The 18,126-nt window shown below is 49.5% G+C and overlaps 1 protein-coding gene and 1 long non-coding RNA gene across 3 annotated transcripts in view; one reads left to right on the plus strand and one right to left on the minus strand.

Moving 5' to 3' along the window:
• Pkd1l2 (polycystic kidney disease 1 like 2) overlaps positions 1-18,126 on the minus strand; it is an 86,771-nt gene that overhangs the window by 30,300 nt on the left and 38,345 nt on the right. The window contains exons 21-30 of the mRNA NM_029686.4: positions 17,255-17,386; positions 16,231-16,450; positions 14,675-14,868; positions 12,052-12,282; positions 9,829-9,930; positions 9,054-9,232; positions 6,706-6,852; positions 4,564-4,763; positions 3,552-3,757; positions 2,301-2,517 (exon numbers count right to left, since the gene is read on the minus strand). Of these exons, the coding sequence (NP_083962.4) occupies positions 2,301-2,517; positions 3,552-3,757; positions 4,564-4,763; positions 6,706-6,852; positions 9,054-9,232; positions 9,829-9,930; positions 12,052-12,282; positions 14,675-14,868; positions 16,231-16,450; positions 17,255-17,386 (1,828 nt within the window). The remainder of the gene's footprint in view (positions 1-2,300; positions 2,518-3,551; positions 3,758-4,563; positions 4,764-6,705; positions 6,853-9,053; positions 9,233-9,828; positions 9,931-12,051; positions 12,283-14,674; positions 14,869-16,230; positions 16,451-17,254; positions 17,387-18,126) is intronic.
• On the plus strand, positions 5,939-17,655 carry Gm15395. Of its 2 annotated transcripts, XR_879232.3 has the most exons (5): positions 5,939-6,082; positions 6,740-6,918; positions 7,502-7,595; positions 12,089-12,229; positions 12,670-13,708. It is a non-coding gene; the product is annotated as a predicted gene 15395 (long non-coding RNA). The 2 variants fall into 2 exon arrangements; XR_003947464.1 differs by lacking the exons at positions 5,939-6,082; positions 6,740-6,918; positions 7,502-7,595; positions 12,670-13,708 and adding an exon at positions 17,273-17,655 and having other exon boundaries at positions 11,933-12,229.

The following is an 18,126-nucleotide window of genomic DNA, read 5'->3' on the forward strand; positions in this document are numbered from 1 at the left end:
AAATCCCCCTGCCTCTGCCTCCTGAGTGCTGGGATTAAAGGCGTGTGCCACCATGCCCAGCTCATGTTTAAGGTTCTTTTTTTTTTTTTTTTTTTTTTTTTTTGGTTTTTCGAGACAGGGTTTCTCTGTATAGCCCTGGCTGTCCTGGAACTCACTTTGTAGACCAGGTTGGCCTCGAACTCAGAAATCTGCCTGCCTCTGCCTCCCGAGTGCCGGAATTAAAGGCGTGTGCCACCACGCCCGGCCATGTCTAAGGTTCTTAACAACAATCTTGTCAAATATCCAACCAACAGTCATTTCCCCTGATTATATTAGGAGCTGATTTCTTCCTCTTTCTTCTCCTCTTTTTAAAGATGTTTAAACATTTATTATTTATTTAATGTGTATGCATGTATGTGTGTGCGTGTGTGCACCATGGCACACACCTGAAAGTCAGAGTATAACTTGTAGGAGTTGGTTCTCTTCCTCCAGGGATCAGATGCAAGCTGTCAGGTGGGGAGGGAAGGGGGGAGTGAGTGCTTCCTTCCTCCTTTCCCTTCCTCCTTTCCCTCTTCTTCATTGTATTTTGCCTTGTAGGCCAGCTTCAAACTGGTGATTCTCCTGCTTCAGCCTCCTGACTGCTGAGGTTACAGGGGTATACAGCAATGTCAAACCCCATATACCAGGTAGATATGGAAATCTGAGGACCACTTGTTTTTTTGTTTTGTTTTGTTTTCCATTTTTCGAGACAGGGTTTCTCTGTGTAGTCCTAGCTGTCCTAGAACTCACTCTGTAGACCAGGCTGGCCTCAAACTCAGAAATCCACCTGCCTCTGCCTCCCAAGTGCTAGGATTATAGGCGTGCCCCACCACTGCCTGGCCTAAGGACAACTTGTGAGAACTCTTTCTCTGACTGGGCACTGGCTAGGTTTGATCTCAGGTAGTTGGGCATTGAGGTCAGCATCTTTATCCGCCCATCACTGTTTTTCTACAGTTGGTTTGTTGAAATTTCAGATTCTCCATATTTCTTCTCAGGGCTGGAGACAGAACCTAGAGATTAGTCACATACTCTGTCTCTATACCCAGACCCCCTAAAATGTGTTCTTGTGGATGCTATTTTGTCTTTGAGACAGTGATTCATGGATCCCAGGCTGGCCTCAAGCTTTCAGTGTTGCCAAAAATGACCTTGCTCTCCTTTCTGATCCTCCTGAGTGCTAAGACAGCCACCGCCATACCAGAAAGCCAAAAGAGATGTTTAAGTATCTCTTTTTGTCGTTGGTTTTAAATCTTTCTTTCTTTCTTTCTTTCTTTCTTTCTTTCTTTCTTTCTTTCTTTTTTTTTTTGGTTTTTCGAGATAGGGTTTTTCTGTATAGCCCTGGCTGTCCTGGAACTCACTCTGTAGACCAGGCTGACCTCGAACTCAGAAATCTGCCTGCCTCTGCCTCCCAAGTGCTGGGATTAAAGGCGTGTGCCACCACGCCCGGCTTGGTTTTAAATCTTAGAGGTAACATATTTATCATAAGAAACAAAACACGGGCCAGGGAGATGGCTCAGAGGACACCAACAGTTGCTGCCAAGCTTGATGGCCCACATGGTAGGGGGGAGCCAGCTAGTCACACAAGTTCTTCTCTGACCTCAAAGCAAGCTCTTATGTACTCGTATTTTAAAGGAGCATGAAGCCGTGCAGCTGGTACCCCCTGTGATCCCAGCATCTGGGCGATGGAGCCTGGACCACCTGGTTCCAAAGAACTCTTCCATGTCCTTTTAAAGGGACTCCGGGCAGCTCCAATGTGAACATGGCTCTGGCAGGCTTGGCCTTTTCTGAAGATCCCTCTGCTAAACTGTTAGACTGCATTCCTAAAACTGGCCTCCAAGGTCTACTCCCTTATTTGGCCACTTCCTCCTCCTGAGGCTGGCTACCAAGGTCCAGCTATCAAAGTATTAAAGTTCAGCAATCAAAATATCCCCTTTGGCTCACTTAACATGTTCAATTAAAATTAAACACCTCATCCTAGAAAACGGGGTTTCCCCTTGTACCCTCATAGGCCATTTGGCTATGGCCCACATCTGTCTCCTCTCTATCCAGAGGCAGTCCTTTGTCCCTCCAAGACAAATACCCCTTCCCGATCTCCCTTGCCTCTTTTCTCCCCTCTCCTTTGTTCCCTTCCCCTTCTCCCCCATCCTCTATCTCCTGCCTCTGTCCCTTATCCCTGCCCTCTGTCCCTTTGGGGCAATAAATCTCCTTTGTGCTGAGAACTTGGTCTTGAGGGTCCTGAGCCGGATACTCCTTTCACCTTTGGCACAGACCTGGGAAGGACTTACCTTTCGGTTTCACAGACCCACGCGTGGAGGTGATAGGGTCCTCTCTCCCTTTGGCTTCCTCCCAGAACCCCGGTCCCTCTGTGCTCTCCGGACAGATGATGTCCTCCATTAAAGTGAGGAGGTAGTTAATGTCCACCGGGTTCATAGAGTCCCAGCCTGAGGCTGGGGGTTGCACCTTCAGGGCTTTAAACAGTGAGCTGATGAGACTCTGTATACCCTGCAAGAAAGCCCAACGAGGCGAGGGGACATGAGCCACAGGCAAGGGCGCACGGCACAGAGGTCAAGAGCATACATAGACCCTGAGTTGTGTGATCCACGGTTCAACTACAGTTTCGTCCCCTACCCCAGGCACGATCCGCAACCACTGAATCCCCTCTCGTAGGGCTAAACGGACTCATTCCAGCATCCCAGGCTGCGTTACTCAAGCCACCGCACACAGCAAGGGTCCTATACAAGATTATCAAGCACATGAGTACAGGGAAATGTGTCTCTTTTAGGGGCTTCTAGCCTGGGGCAGGGGCGCCACAGTCCTTAGAACCACACTGCTGTCATTGATAGTGCTTCTGGGCATGCTCACAGAGGAGCCTACCAACCGGTCGGTTGATTGGTTACCTTCCCTACAAGGGGCGGGGCAGAGACCGGAAGGGTCTTGAGGTCCTCAACCAACCTCTTGCAATTCCTACACAACTGCATAAGGTCTGGAGTATGTGTGTAGGATACTAGCAAGGAAGGAGGGGAGGGGGCTCCATTTACACAACCGTAAAGGAACCATTGTCACTACTGCGTGCTACCCTTCCAAGGCGGCTGCTTTAAGGTCTCGCATGCTCCTGTCTGTAACCCTTCTCCATTGCTCCGTTAGGAAGCCCCAGTAAACTCACTGGTTTCTCTGGAAGAACTTGGTGGACTCGTTCTTTGGGTTGTCCTTGGATCCTAGGAGGAGCGTGGATATTGTTTGTGTCTCCCGCCACGGAAAGAACTTTACCAACAGTATTTCCAGTGAGGGTGGGATATCTTGCACACAATAGGTACTCAGAAAGCATGCATGTGTGTGTACACACGTGTCCTATTGGTCTCTGTGTGTGTGTACATGTATTGTGTCGGTCTGCATGTTTTCAGTTGGCGAATCTCGGCAACTGAGACGATCGATCGGGTAACCCAGGCCCCCACGCACCAGCCTGTGCTCCACTCCTGCCAGGTTAGAGCATCTCTCCATCCCTATACAAGCGGAGGCTGAGAACATGCCTTGGTCACTGTTTCAGGTGTCAGAAGTCCCTCCTCCGTGGGCTGCGCTGAGGGAGTCAGGTTAGGGGGTCCCTGTTTCTGTCTCCCATCCTTCCCCATCGGGAGACGAGGCCGGGTGTTCCGGAAGATCTGGACAATCAGGAGGTTGATGGGGAACATGAGGATAGAGCTCTCCAACCCGATCATCACCTCCTGCCAAGTGAACTCAATTTTGCCTAAAGAGAAAAGGAGGGAAGGAGATGTCAGATGGAGGCAGATGCCCAGAGTCCCCTCTTCCCTCTCAGCAGAAGGCAGCTCATAGTGAAGGACCAACCAAGCACAACTCCTGAGAGGTCACCCATGCGCCTTTAGAGGCCCTTAGCTTACTCTGAGCTATGAGCTAAGCCAGATAGTCCGTGCTAACATGGCAGAGTACCACAAGCCTGCGCCATGTGTCTCAGCTTCTCTTTGCAGGGCTGGAGGCTAAGGTCAGCTGTGAGAGTACACGGACAAACACATCTTCTTTGTCCCAGTGAAGACTAAGTCAGGGCGCTGAGGAGGCGGCTTGGTCTATAAAGTGTTTGCCATGCAAGCTTGGGGACCTGTAACCCCACGATCCCAAGCATTGTAAAATGTCAGGTGGGGTGGCACCTGCTTATAACCCCAGTGCTAAGAAGAGTGACAGGCAGGATCACTGAGACATTTTGGCCAGCCAGGGTAGCCCAGCTGGTGAGCTTAAGTCTTCAAAAGTGGGGTGACTGACTCCCGAGGAGCAATGCCCAAGGCCAAACCCTGGTTTCCGTATGCATGTGCACATGTGTGTATGCACATATGCACACAAAACACAAAGACAGAGTCAAGTTAGGCATGGCAGCACACACCTCTAATGGTTAGTGATACCTGGTCCACAGAGACCTTGTCTCAGCTTATCAGATTAATCACCAACGAAGCTAATAATCTCCTTTAGATTACAGAGGCCTTGCAGGGGTGCTAAGACTGGTACCCACCAGCCCCAGACATCAGAAGTAATCCCGAGATTTACCCAGATCCATCTTCTGCTCGGCTGGGTCCTTAGGGACACCCCAGAACATGATGCTGGTCAGCATGGTGCAGAGAAGCATGGAGAAGCAACAGGACACCCTCTGTACGCGCGTGAAGCTACTCCGAGTGGCACTGCAGAAGACCGAGTACCAGATGTGCCCGTCCTGGAAGCCCGTGGAGGTTTTAGTGAAGAACAGGTGGCTGTGGACAGACCAGGAGGGAGAGGCCGAGAGACTTTTAGAGAAGGAAACAAATCTGCAGGGGGCTGGTCTCTTAGAAACAACCCCGAGCGGGGCACGCCTTTAACCCTAGCACTTTGGAAGGCAGAGACAGATGGAGCTCTGTGACCTCAAAACCAGCCTGGCCTATAGAGCTATTCCAGGGCAGCCAGAGCTGATATACAGAGAAACCTTGTCTTGAAAAACAAACAAACAAACAAACAAACAAAACTCAATTATAACCTGGGATTCACCTGTAAGGTTTAGCATGTTTGAGGACCAGCAAGATGGTTCAGTAGGTAGACACCCTTACGACACAACTATAAACTACATTTAAAAAAAAAAAAAAGCTGGATTAGGTGATTTGTAACCTAAAGCAACATGGGAGGTACAGACAGGAGATGATCTTAGGTAAGCAGCAGAGACCCTGCCTTAGAAAGAAGATCAAGCTGGAGAGATAGTCCAGTGGCTAAGAGCAGCATGAGTGTTTCATAGTGACTAAGAGCGCCCACTGTGTGTTGCTTAAGAGTGGCTAAGAGCACCCATCATGTGCTGTTTGTTTAAGAGGACCTAAGTTCAAGTCCCAGCACCCACATGACGGCAGCTAACAGCTGTTTGTCAGTCCACTTCCCTGGCCCCCCACAGACACTACATGGACATGGTGCACAGATACACATAAAGGCAAAACATGCCTGCACATAAAATCTCAAAAAACTGGAAGGGGAGAACCAATTCTCAAAAAGCTGCCCTCTGACCTCTACAGAAATGCCACATCACAGGCAAGCACATTCATACACCAGATACATTTAGGAAAACTCGCAGATGGTGATTTTACTGTTGACACAGTCCCCTTGTAGCACAGTCTGGTCTTACAATCGCTATTGGAGAATGAATAACCGTGCACTCCTGACCCTCCAGCTTCCAGTCTCTGAGTGCTGGAACTGCAGGCACTTGCAGCCACACCCAGGGGCCCCAGGGGTTCGGGCAAGCACTCTAGGAACTGAGCAGCATCTACATCATATATGAAAAGAGAACCGCCTTGGAGTCCTCGCTAGCCTTCCCTCTGCCCTGTGTCCTCAGGCAGCTGGTGTCATTCCTCAGGCCTTTTCCCTTGCCTTTAAGATAATGACAGAACCTTCCTCCCTGGATATTTGGAAGGATTTAGAGCCATAGTTGTGACTGACTTGAGACAGGGTCTCTCGTGTAGCTCAGGCTGGCCTCACACTCGCCGAAGCTGGTCTGTACCACTGCATCAGCAAAATCGCTGCCTTTGTGAAGCACTGAGGCAGCGCTAACATGGAGGTAAGTGGTCAGTGTGAGTGGTACCTTTGCTGCAATTTGAATGTGTTAAGATAGCTATAATATTATCAGTTTAGGACCGATCACCCCTGGCCCCATCTCGGAACAGATCTTTAATTCAGAATTTACTCCCTTTCGAAGGCCCCCTGGGAGGGGATGTCACCAGACCAGCAGCCCATTGAAGCGATCTGGGTCCTCCCACACCAATCACCAATCAGGGAAAGGCACCACAGGCCAGTCTGTTGAGGGCATTTTCTCAATGGAGGTTCTTTCTCTTCAAATGATTCTAGGTTGTGTTACGTTGACACAAAACTAGCCATCTCACCATTCAGACTACCATGGCCGCTAACAGAAAACACCCTGTGACATTCATCAGGACACATGGAAGGGTGATCCCTTTTCCTTACCCCCTGAAAAACACTTCCAACTTTAAGGCTGCAAATCCTGCTAGAGCCCCCATTCCAACAGAACATTTGGACCAGCAGTGTCACATACTCAAAGAGATCCAGGCCACTGGTTGAAATGCGCTTTCATTAGCGAGCCTGGGCTCTGAGGCTATTTCCCTAAGATTAAAGAAGACAGTGAGTTACATTTGCCAAAAAAAAAAAAAGACAGAAAGAAAGTACCTAAACTGCTTCCTGTCCTGCTCTGTGGCCACAGGAAACACCTTATCCAGGACACAGTCTCCAACATCGACGGACAGCCACGAGTTGCAGAGGAAATACCACTTCCGGTCCACCACAGAATCATAGACCAGCACCCGGCTCACATACCTGGAGAAGGGAGATACAGCTCCAAGGATAAGAAGTGGGGGTAGGACTCCCTGGGACATCACAGAGGTAGGATCTTCAGAAAAGGAACCCCAAGACAGACAGGCGCACGTGGAAAATGCATGCTGTTCTTCACTTGGTGTAGGGGTAGCGTTTGGCCTCCTGTGAGGGGGGCATTCAGCAGAGAGAGCCAGCTTAGCTTTGAAGGCTTGTTCTCAGAGAGGCGGCCAGGTGCCGGGGGACACATTTGAAAACTCTAAACCCCTATGGGTACACCTAGCCATAAACAAAAGAAGCCTGGTGACAAGTGTGTCCCCAGCAAACTTCTTCCAAGCCTCAGAAGAGGAGATTGTCTTAGGAGGTGTGGGCTAACAACAGCTTTTCTGTCACTGTCTGGCAAGATGACAGAGCTGAATGCTCAATACGAGTTGTCATTGTATTGTACACATGTTCCCCATTTCCATGAGCATAGCTTCATCAGGGATGCAAAGGCCACCTATGTCCAGGCCATGGCCCTCCTGGGTGACCGACAGCCAGTGACGCAGGACCTGGACATTTTGATCTAACTTGGGACAGCTTCAGGGATCCATAAGGGTGGGCTGGGCTGTCACTGGGTGGACCATTGTTTGACACCTCCCTCTGCCTATCCCAGCCTAGGCTCCCTCTCCACTTGCTGATGAGAGGGCTCCTTCAGGAGACACCCAACATGCTCACTTGCCTCTCGGAGCCTGCTTCCTGCGAATGCGGTGAGTTAAAGACAGCAGGAAGCTTGGTGTGGTGACTCATACCTCTGACCCCAACTCTCATAGGCTGAGACAAGAGACTGACAGAAACTCAAGGCTAGCCTAGGCTGCAGAGTGAGAACAAACAAATCTTGTCAAAACAGCTAAAACCTAAGCAGTGAATGTTCTGTCTGTCTGTCTGTCTGTCTGTCTGTCTCTTTATCTCTGACATTTGTTTTTTTGAGACAGGACTTGTCTTAAATTGTCTGTCAGGACAAGAATAATTTTTTTTTTTTTTGGTTTTTTGAGACAGGGTTTCTCTGTGTAGCCCTGGCTGTCCTGGAACTCACTTTGTAGACCAGGCTGGCCTCGAACTCAGAAATCTGCCTGCCTCTGCCTCCCAAGTGCTGGGATTAAAGGTGTGCGCCACCACCGCCCAGCTACAAGAATAACCTTGAACTTCAACCTCCTGCCTCTCAAGTGCTGGGAGTATGGGCATACACTACCCAGTGTTTTATGTATGCATGCATGTATGTATGTATGTATGTATGTATGTATGTATGTATTTCTGAAATAGAGTCTCTCTATGTAGTCTGGGCTATCCTAGACCTTGAACTCACAGAGGTCCACCTGCCTCTGCCTCCCAAGTGTTGAGATTAAAGGCGTGTCCTACCACCCCTGGCATGCCCGACGTTTTTGTCATAAAGTCTCATGCTCTAGCCCAGGCTACTACTGTGCTCACTATGTACCCCAGGCTATCCCAGAACTGTCTTATTAAGGCTCTGCATGCTGATACCTGGTCATACTGACACTATTTGTCTGATTCACTCGTTTTGATCTCAGGAAGAATGGATAGGGCCTTGCTATGAATGTGTAGCTGTGTGTGATCTTAGACAAGTCTTGAGTTGGCACTAAAGAAAGGCTAGGGGCAGGCCCAGTGCTGGACACCAGGGCTGGACTTCAGCCTGCCTCCCTTCTTGTCTGGTTTCTGTGGACCATGAGCCAGGGGCCTCTCTGACCCTGTGTGATGGTTTGTATATTCTTAGGCCAGGGAGTAGCACCATTTGGAGGTGTGACCTTGTTCGAATAGGTGTGACCTGGTTGGAGTAGTTGTGTCACTGTGGGTGTAGGCTTAAGAGCCTCACCCTAGTTGCCTGGAAGTCAGTCTTCCACTAGCAGCTTTTGGATGAAGACATAGAACTCTCAACTCTGCCTGCGCCATGCCAGCCTGGATGCTGCCATGCTCCCACCTTGATGACAATGGACTGAACCTCTGAATCTGTAAGCCAGCCCCAAGTAAATGTTGGTTTTTATAAGACTTGCCTTGGTCATGGTGTCTGTTCACAGCAGTAAAACCCTAAGACACCCTGCTTGTCTCACTTGTACCACACGGAGCCATTCTATGTCTTTGTGGAGGTGTGAAGCATTGACTCAGGCATTGAGGCCAGACTGGGCACGGAAGGTCCTAGTCTCCCAGCTCACCATGATGGCCGGTCCCCAGAGTTGTCATGCCACAGCCTGAGGCTCTGCAGTTCTCCCAGGGGGAACAGAGTGGAAAGCAGGAAGACATCAACCCCTCCTCGCTCAAAAACCGCAGCATCGGGGTCTGACAGGTGGTGTGGCTCACTCTCTCCATCTGAGCCATACAGGGTGAGAGTCACCTAGAATCCAGACAGCAGAAGCCGGGACTGTAGCTCAGTTGGTGCAGCCTTTGCCCAGCCTTCAGAAGTGCTGTGCTTGATCCCAGCACTGCACAAAACTAGGCATGCAGACACAAGCACCGACATTCACACTCACACACACACACACATACTCATATACAGTTATACTTACTCTCACACACTCATACTCATACACAAACATCCATACACACGGTCACACACATTCATATTCACTCACATACACTTCCAAATACACACTCGCACACTCACACTCATACACTCACACACACACACACCCATACTCACACTCACATATATGTACACACTCATACATGACATAAACATACACACATTCATACATTCCCACTCATTCACTCCCACGCACACCTTTACACACTCATGTTCACTCACACACACACACTCACACACACACACTCACACACACACACACACACATTCACACACAAGAATATCCTTTCCCCTAAAATACAAAATGGAAGGAGGGCACCAGCAACATAAAACCCATGGAGTCAAATACACTCCACAATGACAGCCACCTCTGCACCGGGACAGACACACCCACCCACCACAGGTACCTTCGAAGACGTAGCTGCCCCTCGCCGGTGTCCAGTGTAGACTGTCACCAGGTAGTGATACTGGGCAAAGGGATCATTGTCCTCCAGGACTACGACTTTCACCTGGACAGAAGGACAGAGTCAGTGGGACCCTACTCAGTGAGCTCACCCAGCAGCTAAGAACAAGTCAGTCACCCATGACAATAGACATACAAAAGCAAAACTGAGTCCATTACACTCTGATCCAGTGAGAACCGTCCTTTATGAAATCAGGGCTTCAAGAAAAATACCGTCGAAGGCAAGGAAGCATCAAGCGCTTTCATTAATTATGAAGTGTGAACTGTGGAGTTAAGTTGGAAACGGGCCGGACATTAAACTGAGAATGTTCAGTGTTAGGTATGGCGAGCCAACTGTTTATGCAATTGGATTTGTTCCCCCGGGAAGTTCAGAAGAAATGAGATGTTCGGATGTTTTAGCGAAAGCGTCAAGTGACCTTGACTTAGCTGGGAGCTGTGGTGACCTCTGGGTCATGCTGTCCTACTCTGCTTTCCCTCCCATGAAAGTTTTACATCAGCTTCTGAGGAACAGCTTTCAAGGATGTAGAGTCATCTCTGTGACATACTCTCTGGGGGCAGCCAAGAGTCAATGACCCAACTGTGAGGTATCTGGGTGTGACTAGGACCTGTGCATCGCGGCCCAGCTCGGCCAGGTCTCCTCGAGGACTGGTGAGCTGTCACTGCAGCATGACCGTACTGCCAGCTCCCCAGGGGCTCACCCTAAAAGTTCCTTTTAGAGAACACCCTCAGCCTTAACTCCATTTTAGAGCCTGACTTCTGGGAGTCAACCTGTGGCATTTAAGGTGGATTATGTATTATATATATAGGTGTGTTTCTTTTTTGAGACAAGGTCTCACTATGTAGGCTTGACCGACTAGCCTGGAGTTCTCTATGTAGACCAGCCAAGCCTTGAACTCATAGAAATCTATACACCTCAGCCTCCTGAAATGTGTATGTGTGTGTGTGTGTGTGTGTGTGTGTGTACATGTGTGTACGTATATGTACACATATACATATTGTGTGTGTTTGGCCACAATGTCCAAAGAGGCCAGAATAGTGCACCGATTCCCTGGAATTGGGGTTCCACGTGATTGTGAGCTGCCTGATGTGGGTTCTAGGAATGGACCTTGAGCTTGGTCCCTGTGCAACATCAGCATGTGATATTTTAGTTATGTGTTTTGTCTGCATGTGTGTAGATATGAGCATGCATGTGAATCCCCTGGAACTGGAGTTACTGGACTTAGGGATGGTTGTGAGGCACCGTGTCGGTGCTCAGAACCGAACCCATGTGCTCTGCAAGAGCAACAAGTGCTCTGATCAGGGAACCACCTCTCCAGCCCCATTTGTGTAGTTTTGTCTTTGTTGTTAATTTTTTTTACACAAGGTCTCATTGTGTTTCTCTGGCTGGCCTAAAACATACTGTGTAGGGCTGGAGAGATGGCTCAGCAGTTAAGAGCACTGACTGCTCTTCCAGAGGTCCAGAGTTCAAATCCCACAACCACATGGTGGCTCACAACCATCTGTAGGGGGATCCGATGCCCTCTTCTGGTGCATCTGAAGATAGCTACAGTGCACTCATATACTTAATGAATAAGTAATTTAAAAAAATAAAAAAGAAATACTGTGTAGGCCAGACTTGCCTTCAACTCAGAGATCCTCCTGCCTCTACCTCCAAGTGCTGGGACAGAAGCCTTGCTCCACTCTACCAGTGTGTGCTCTTAACTGCTGAGCTATCCCTCCAGCCCCAACCCGAGACATTTAGAGATCAAAGTTCGGTCCCATGGAGGAAGCAAAGACCCGTGTGACTACTGAGTGACACCTTATGACATTTAATTCTGTGATGTCATCCCAAGTGATGGGTAGGGAGGAGGGAGGCAGTGATGGGCAGCCTCAAGCTCTGCCACACTGGGCCCTCACAGTCCCCTATGCATTCCCTCAGAGATTGTGAACATGAGTGGGGCGGTAGTGCCTGCATGCAGTGAGTATTTAGTTGATGATTGACAGCACAATCTCCCTGATAATCTGCTGAAAGGGGATGATCTGTAAGCGCATAGGCTGAGGGGCCAGCTCCCCGGAAATGACCCCAGGGGTTAAGGCCTAGGCTACCACAATTGGCCTCTCCACAGACCCCTGGCCTCTGGCCTCCACAGCCCCCGATCCTCCCCTTCCCAGGAAGCCAAGACCTCACCTTAGCCTGATCCTGTATGTCCTTCCTCCTGGCCCAGATCAGCACCAGCACATACAGCATGCAGAGGCAGCCCACTGTGGTAACCACCACGGGGTTGTCCTCAAAGGTAGCAAAGAGCTCGGCAGTCTGGCGGACGTCAATGGCGTTGGGCATCACCAGGAAGGAGCTTCCGAAGAAGGTGAGGTGGTTGCAAAGGCAGTGTGTCTGGGAGGGGGTGGTTCGTGGGCCCACCTGCAAACCCCAGAGAGACCATATTCGAGAAACGAGTCTGCTTCAGCCCAGTGAAGCAAAATGATAAACACCACCTCAGTGTGGGCACCACACAGTCAGCCTTTCGGGCCCATGGATTTAGCCAACCCTCTGGGTAAAATTATATCTTTTTTAGGGCTGGGGATGTAACTGGGTTGGTAGAGAAGTTGCCTAGAATGCATGAAGCCCAGGGTTGAATCAACATCACATAAACTGCGTGTGGTGGCGTTCACCTGGAATCCCAGAATCAGAAGGTGGGAGGACCAGGTATTCAAGGTCCTCAACCCATTTACATATTCAAGGCTAACCTGAGCTACACAAGACTCTGGCTGACTGGCTATCTAGACCAGAGGCATCAAATTCCCCTAGAGCTGGAGTCACACATGTTTGTGAGCTGCTGATGTGCATGGTGGAAACTGAACTCGGCTTCTCCGTGAAAACAGCGAGGATCGGACAGAGTCCAGAGTTCCCAGAACCCAAATGGATGCCTAAGGTGAACCTGCTAACATGCTGGTAATTCCAGCCTCAGAAGGGGGAGGCAGGAGCCCTAGAGAAAGCTTGATACCTAGCCTAGCCTTGTCAGCCAGCTGTGGGTGTGACTGGGACACCTGCCTCATCCAATGGGGTGGAAAATGGAGGATTAATCCTAGCATCAGTTTCTGGCTGATATACACATGGACGCACATGCATGTGCACCCACATTTGAACATGCATATACACACACAACGAAAAAAATTCATTTTCGAGAACATGATTTACTTTCATCGTGCTAGGGATCAAACCCTAACCTTTCCAGCAATGTTCTCTCGCTCTCACTCTCCTGCTCCTGCTCTCTCACTCTCGCTCCGCTCCTGCTCTCGCTCTCCCGCTCTCCCGCTCTCCTGCTCTCTCTTATTTTGGCTTTCTTGTTTGATCTGCTTGCCAGGCGCTGGGATGAAAGGTGCGCATAACCACACTGGGCTTCTGACACAGGGTCTTTCATTGGCCTGGAGTTCACCATCAAGGCCAAACAGTTTGGTCAGGGAGCCCTAGGAAGCCGCCGCATAACTCTGCCTCTCCATGAGTGATGCCTGGCACTGTCACATGTAACCCAGGACCTGTGCTTACAAAGCAGGCACTTTCCAACTGGTGCATCACTCCAACCCCAGGGGAGCGCATTTTAAACGGCATCACAAACATCTGGAAGCTCACTTCTGTAGGTTTGGCTGAGTGAATCCTGTGCCTTCTCCCCACCACCACCCTGATCCTGTCCCCTGGCTGCCAGCTTGTAGACAGCGTTGCCTTTTACAACCAGAGGGTTTAACACAGTGATTGTCTTTGACAGGTGGAGCCTGCTCTGTAAGCTAGGTATTGTGTAAAGTTGCTTGCACCCCTGCACCCCACTCAGCTTGACCCCGTTTTAGGATGGTAAGGGTCAGAGAGGTGGGGCTACTTGCCCAAATTCATCCAGCAAATATGGACTAAACTCAAATCCATTTGATGGCAGACTGAGTCCTAGGGTACAGGAGCATCCCATGTTAGCCACATAAGGTAGTTTTGGGGATTGGGTGGTCTGGGAGGCCACCGTCCGCCCAGGCCTGTTCCTGAGATGCAAAGGCTGGTGCTTAGAGCATGGCACCTTCTATCTCTTAGGACCATCGCCATTTTGCTCCTTGGACCTTGATAAAAATTCGATCACAATAAGACCATTCTGAACCTCAATGGTTGGGAAAGCTGTGTTGTCATGGTGATGATTTGGGAAAGCTGTGTTGTCATGGTGATGATTTGGCCACGGGCAGACCCGGCTCTGAGGCACAGGTCCTCTGTACGAGGTGTGTGGGATTTGGAGGCAGATCCATCCACTTTCCTGATCCATTGTCTCATTGACTGTGAAATGGGGACAACAGCTCTCCTGGGGTTATCTGAAGCACTGATGAGCTAATGCTGGTAAAGTTGAACTTGGGACACAGCTGAGGTCAGTTTCTGGAAAGTGACACCCTGGCTTGCTATGCCTTACACACACACACACACACACACACACACACACACACACACACACGATGCCCTCTGAATCATGCCTATTTATAATCATGATCCTGTACTTTTGGCTCCTGAGATGGGCTCAGGTAAGATGTTGGGGACCACACCACCAAGCAGGGTGACGCAGGGAGTGTGCACCAGAGTTTATAGCAGGAAATCTGACCTAGTCGGGGCCATGAAGTTTTCTCAAGGAAAATGGGCTTAACTGAGGGGAAAGAGGACATTCTGAGCACAGGAATGGCATATGCAGAGCACCTTGGAGAAGCCAGAGACATCGTGCCAGAGGCTCCAGAAGGGATGCTACAAGGGTAGACACTCCCACCAAGCCTCCCCAGCTTATTCTTCATGCCCTTACCTGGCACCCAGAGTCATCCCAGGTCTCCTGGGTTTCATCCCAGAAGACACAATGTGCCAGGAAGGTGGTAATGCCAACTGTGAGGTTCCTGCCAGAGCTAGACTCCAGATCAGCCTCGGGGACCACCCTCAAATAGTAGACTCCTTCTCCGAAGGGCAGGTCCTCTGGGTGCAGGATCCAGGTGGGAAGATCACCTGCAGGGAACAAGGCTCTGGTCTCATTGAAACTAGGGGAGACCAAGGTGACATGGCAGGGATGGAGACCTCGAGGCGGCTCTATCGTCCCACGAGTACCCTTGCTCACTGTGCAGGGGCAGTCAGGACATGAAGGGCTCATGTCCTTATTGGCTATGTGGTATCAGACTGGTTATTGAATATCTATGTTCTTTTTTGTTTGATTTGTAGTTTTGAGCAGAATCTTAGGCAGACCAGGCTGGCCTCAAACTTGCTACGTAGCCAAGGTTGGGTCTACTGGTCCTACAGGTCCTCCTGCCTTCGCCTCCCAAGTGCTGGGATTGCTCTGCACCTGGCTTGACCCTCTCTGCCCATATCTGTAACATAGAGATCTCTATAGCTGGCCTTGGAAAGTTATTTATGGGCTCATCTGCATCTCCATTGCATGTAATAAATGTTCATCTAATGGGGGTAAATAACACCAATAGCATCAGCCCATGACAGTCACTGAAGAAGGTGGACAGTTTGTTCTTTGCTTTTTCATTAAATAATTGTATGTGTGTGCATGCACATGTGTGTGGTGTATGTGTGCATGGTGTGTGTGTGTGTGTGTGTGTGTGTGTGTGTGTGTGTGTATGGTGTGTATGTGTTTGCCTGTGTATGAGTGTATGTGGTGTGTGTGTGCCTGTATATGAGTGTGTGTGTGTGTGTGTGTTTGTGCATGTGTGTGTGTACACACACGTGTGCATATGAGGAGACCAAAGGCTGACACTGGGTCTTCTTCAATGCTTCTCCACCTTATTTCATGCTTTAAAAAGATTTATTCTTATTATTTTTAATTATGTGCAGTCAGTGAGGGGTATGTGAATGTGGGTATGTGTGGGTGCCTATAGAGGCCAGCGGCATGGATCCTCCGTTAGCTGGAGTTACAAGGGGAATTGTGAGCCACCCATCATGAATGATGGGAACCGAACCAGAATCCTCCACATGTGCAGTGTGTCCTCTTAACTGTTGAGCCATCTTTCCAGCTCCTTTTTTTTTTTTGCGGGGGGAGGGGGGGCGGGAGTTGTTGGTTGGTTGGTTGGTTTTCTGTTTTTCATTTTTGAGACAAGTTCTTTCACCAAAACCTGCAACCTCACAGATTGAGCTAGGCTAGCTGCCAGTGAACCCCAGAATCCTCCTGTCTCTGACCCTTCCCCACCCTGGATTGGGATCACAGGCATAGGCTTTTTATGTGGTTCCTGAGGGTGGAACTCTGGTCCTTACACTTCAATGACTGAGCCATCGTCCCAGCCTTGTCCTCTGACTTTCCTTTAAAACTTTAGTTTGAAGCTGGACACAGCTGGGAAGTTGCTCAAGCAAACAGCCCAGGAAGCTGACTACCTGTGGCGGCCACAGGAGGCAGGTGTGTTTGGGCATCATAGCTGGTCTCATTGGGATGGTAGCCATAGCCCAGGCTGAGTATGAGTGGGACTCCAGGTCCCCAATGAAGCTGAATCCCCAAAGCTGTGTCCCCTGCTGTCACATTCACTGACAGAGCTTCACGGGAGGCCAGGCTCAGCATCTTCGGCTCAATGTGTGCTGAAATCCGGGGCAGCAGGATCTGTTTTCAGAAACAAAGAGTTCGGGCCAGGCAGCAGGCAGGTGGGCAGGGAAAGTGATGTATGTTCAAAGCCCTGAGGTGGTGTGGATGGACAGGAAGACCTCTGCCTTGGGGGCAGGGAGGTATCTTTCCATCCTCCTGTTTCTACAGGCCACCTGTGGTCCGAGGTTTCTGGTCCATTCCTCACCTCACCCCAACCTCTCTCTGTGTCATCAACAGCAGTCAGTGTCTCTCCTTAACACCTTCCCCCACCTGCTTCTCTCTTCTGAGGCCCCCTTGTACCTCCACTGGGCCCCTGGGTAATCTAGTCTCAACAGCCAATCTCCAGATCACCTTCCTCCCAAGTGCCTGGTGACACATTCACAAGTGCCATGGGCGACAATGGTGACGTCCCTGCAAACTGTTAATCAGTCATTGAGGGGAAACCACAGACGACTAGAAAAAGTCAGTAAGCTCCTAAAAAAATCTAAGTGCCCATCGTACATAGAATGTAAGCATTCTTGCTTGACTTTAAGGAAAATCTAACAGCGTTTGGAGGCTGCATCACGAACCTTTGAAATGAACATTTGGTTTGTACCATGATTAGAATTCCACCCAATAGAGTTAGGAGAACTGTCACATACCAAAGATGTGTGAATGGCCATATATGCATGGTTTAAAGCTGAATACAGTGTTTCCTAGTGTCAGGGATGCACTGAGCGGTCTCTCTCTCTTTAACTGTTGTTCTCACATCTGCTCCCAAACCAAGCTGGAGAGAAGGAAGGCCAAGTGCCACCCAGCTGCTGCTAACAGCGCAGCACCTACCTCAATATTCTGTGACAGGTTCTTCACTGGGATGGGATGGCCGCTGGAGCTGGTCAGGCGAAGTCCACCAACAGTCCCACTGACATCAAATTGGCTTCGGGAAGGGAAGGGGTTCTGTGAGAAACTCATCATCTGAAAGCCAAGAGCAAGAAGCACTGATGAGAGTCGGGGTGAACAGGCCCCTGTGTGAACAGTGAGACCCGCAGGCTGGTGACTGGCCCTCGCTCTATGAGGTGGATGCAGGCTCCTGCCTTTAACTGATGGTGCTTTCCAGAGATATCGTTTGCAGAGGCCGTGTCCAGGACTCAGCAAGCCTTTCTTCCCCCAGAGTTGATATAATCAGATCTCAACATCTTCAGTTCTATGTCTGTAGACTCAACTAAATGTGGACTGAAATATTTGAAAAAGATACATTTGTACTTATTTTTTTTTCTTGCCATTCTCCTAAGTAACACATTATCATTAACTACTTATCTAGCTTTTACATTGTATCAAAACTGTTACAAGCAACCCGGTCTTGATTTAAAGTCTATGCAGAGGTGTAGGCTGAGCGTGGTGGTAGTGCCTTTAACCACAGCCCTCAAAAGGCAGAAGTAGGCAGATCTCTGTGATTTCAAGACCAGCTTGGTTTACATGGTGAATTCTGGGTCAGCCAAGACTACATAGAGAGTTCTTCCCTCCTTCCCCATCCCCTTTCTGCATATATATGTCTCTGTGTGCATATGTATACGTGTTTGTATATGTATGTGTATATATGTATATGCAAAGCTGAGCATAGGTTTTGTGTGACTGCTATACCACATTCTATAAAGGACTGAGCAGCCACAGACTTGAAACTCATGTTCACAGGCATCCTAAAACCACCGCCCTGG

The sequence above is a fragment of the Mus musculus genome, chromosome 8 (genome assembly GCF_000001635.26).
Source record: "Mus musculus strain C57BL/6J chromosome 8, GRCm38.p6 C57BL/6J".
NCBI classification, from domain to species: domain Eukaryota; kingdom Metazoa; phylum Chordata; class Mammalia; order Rodentia; family Muridae; genus Mus; species Mus musculus.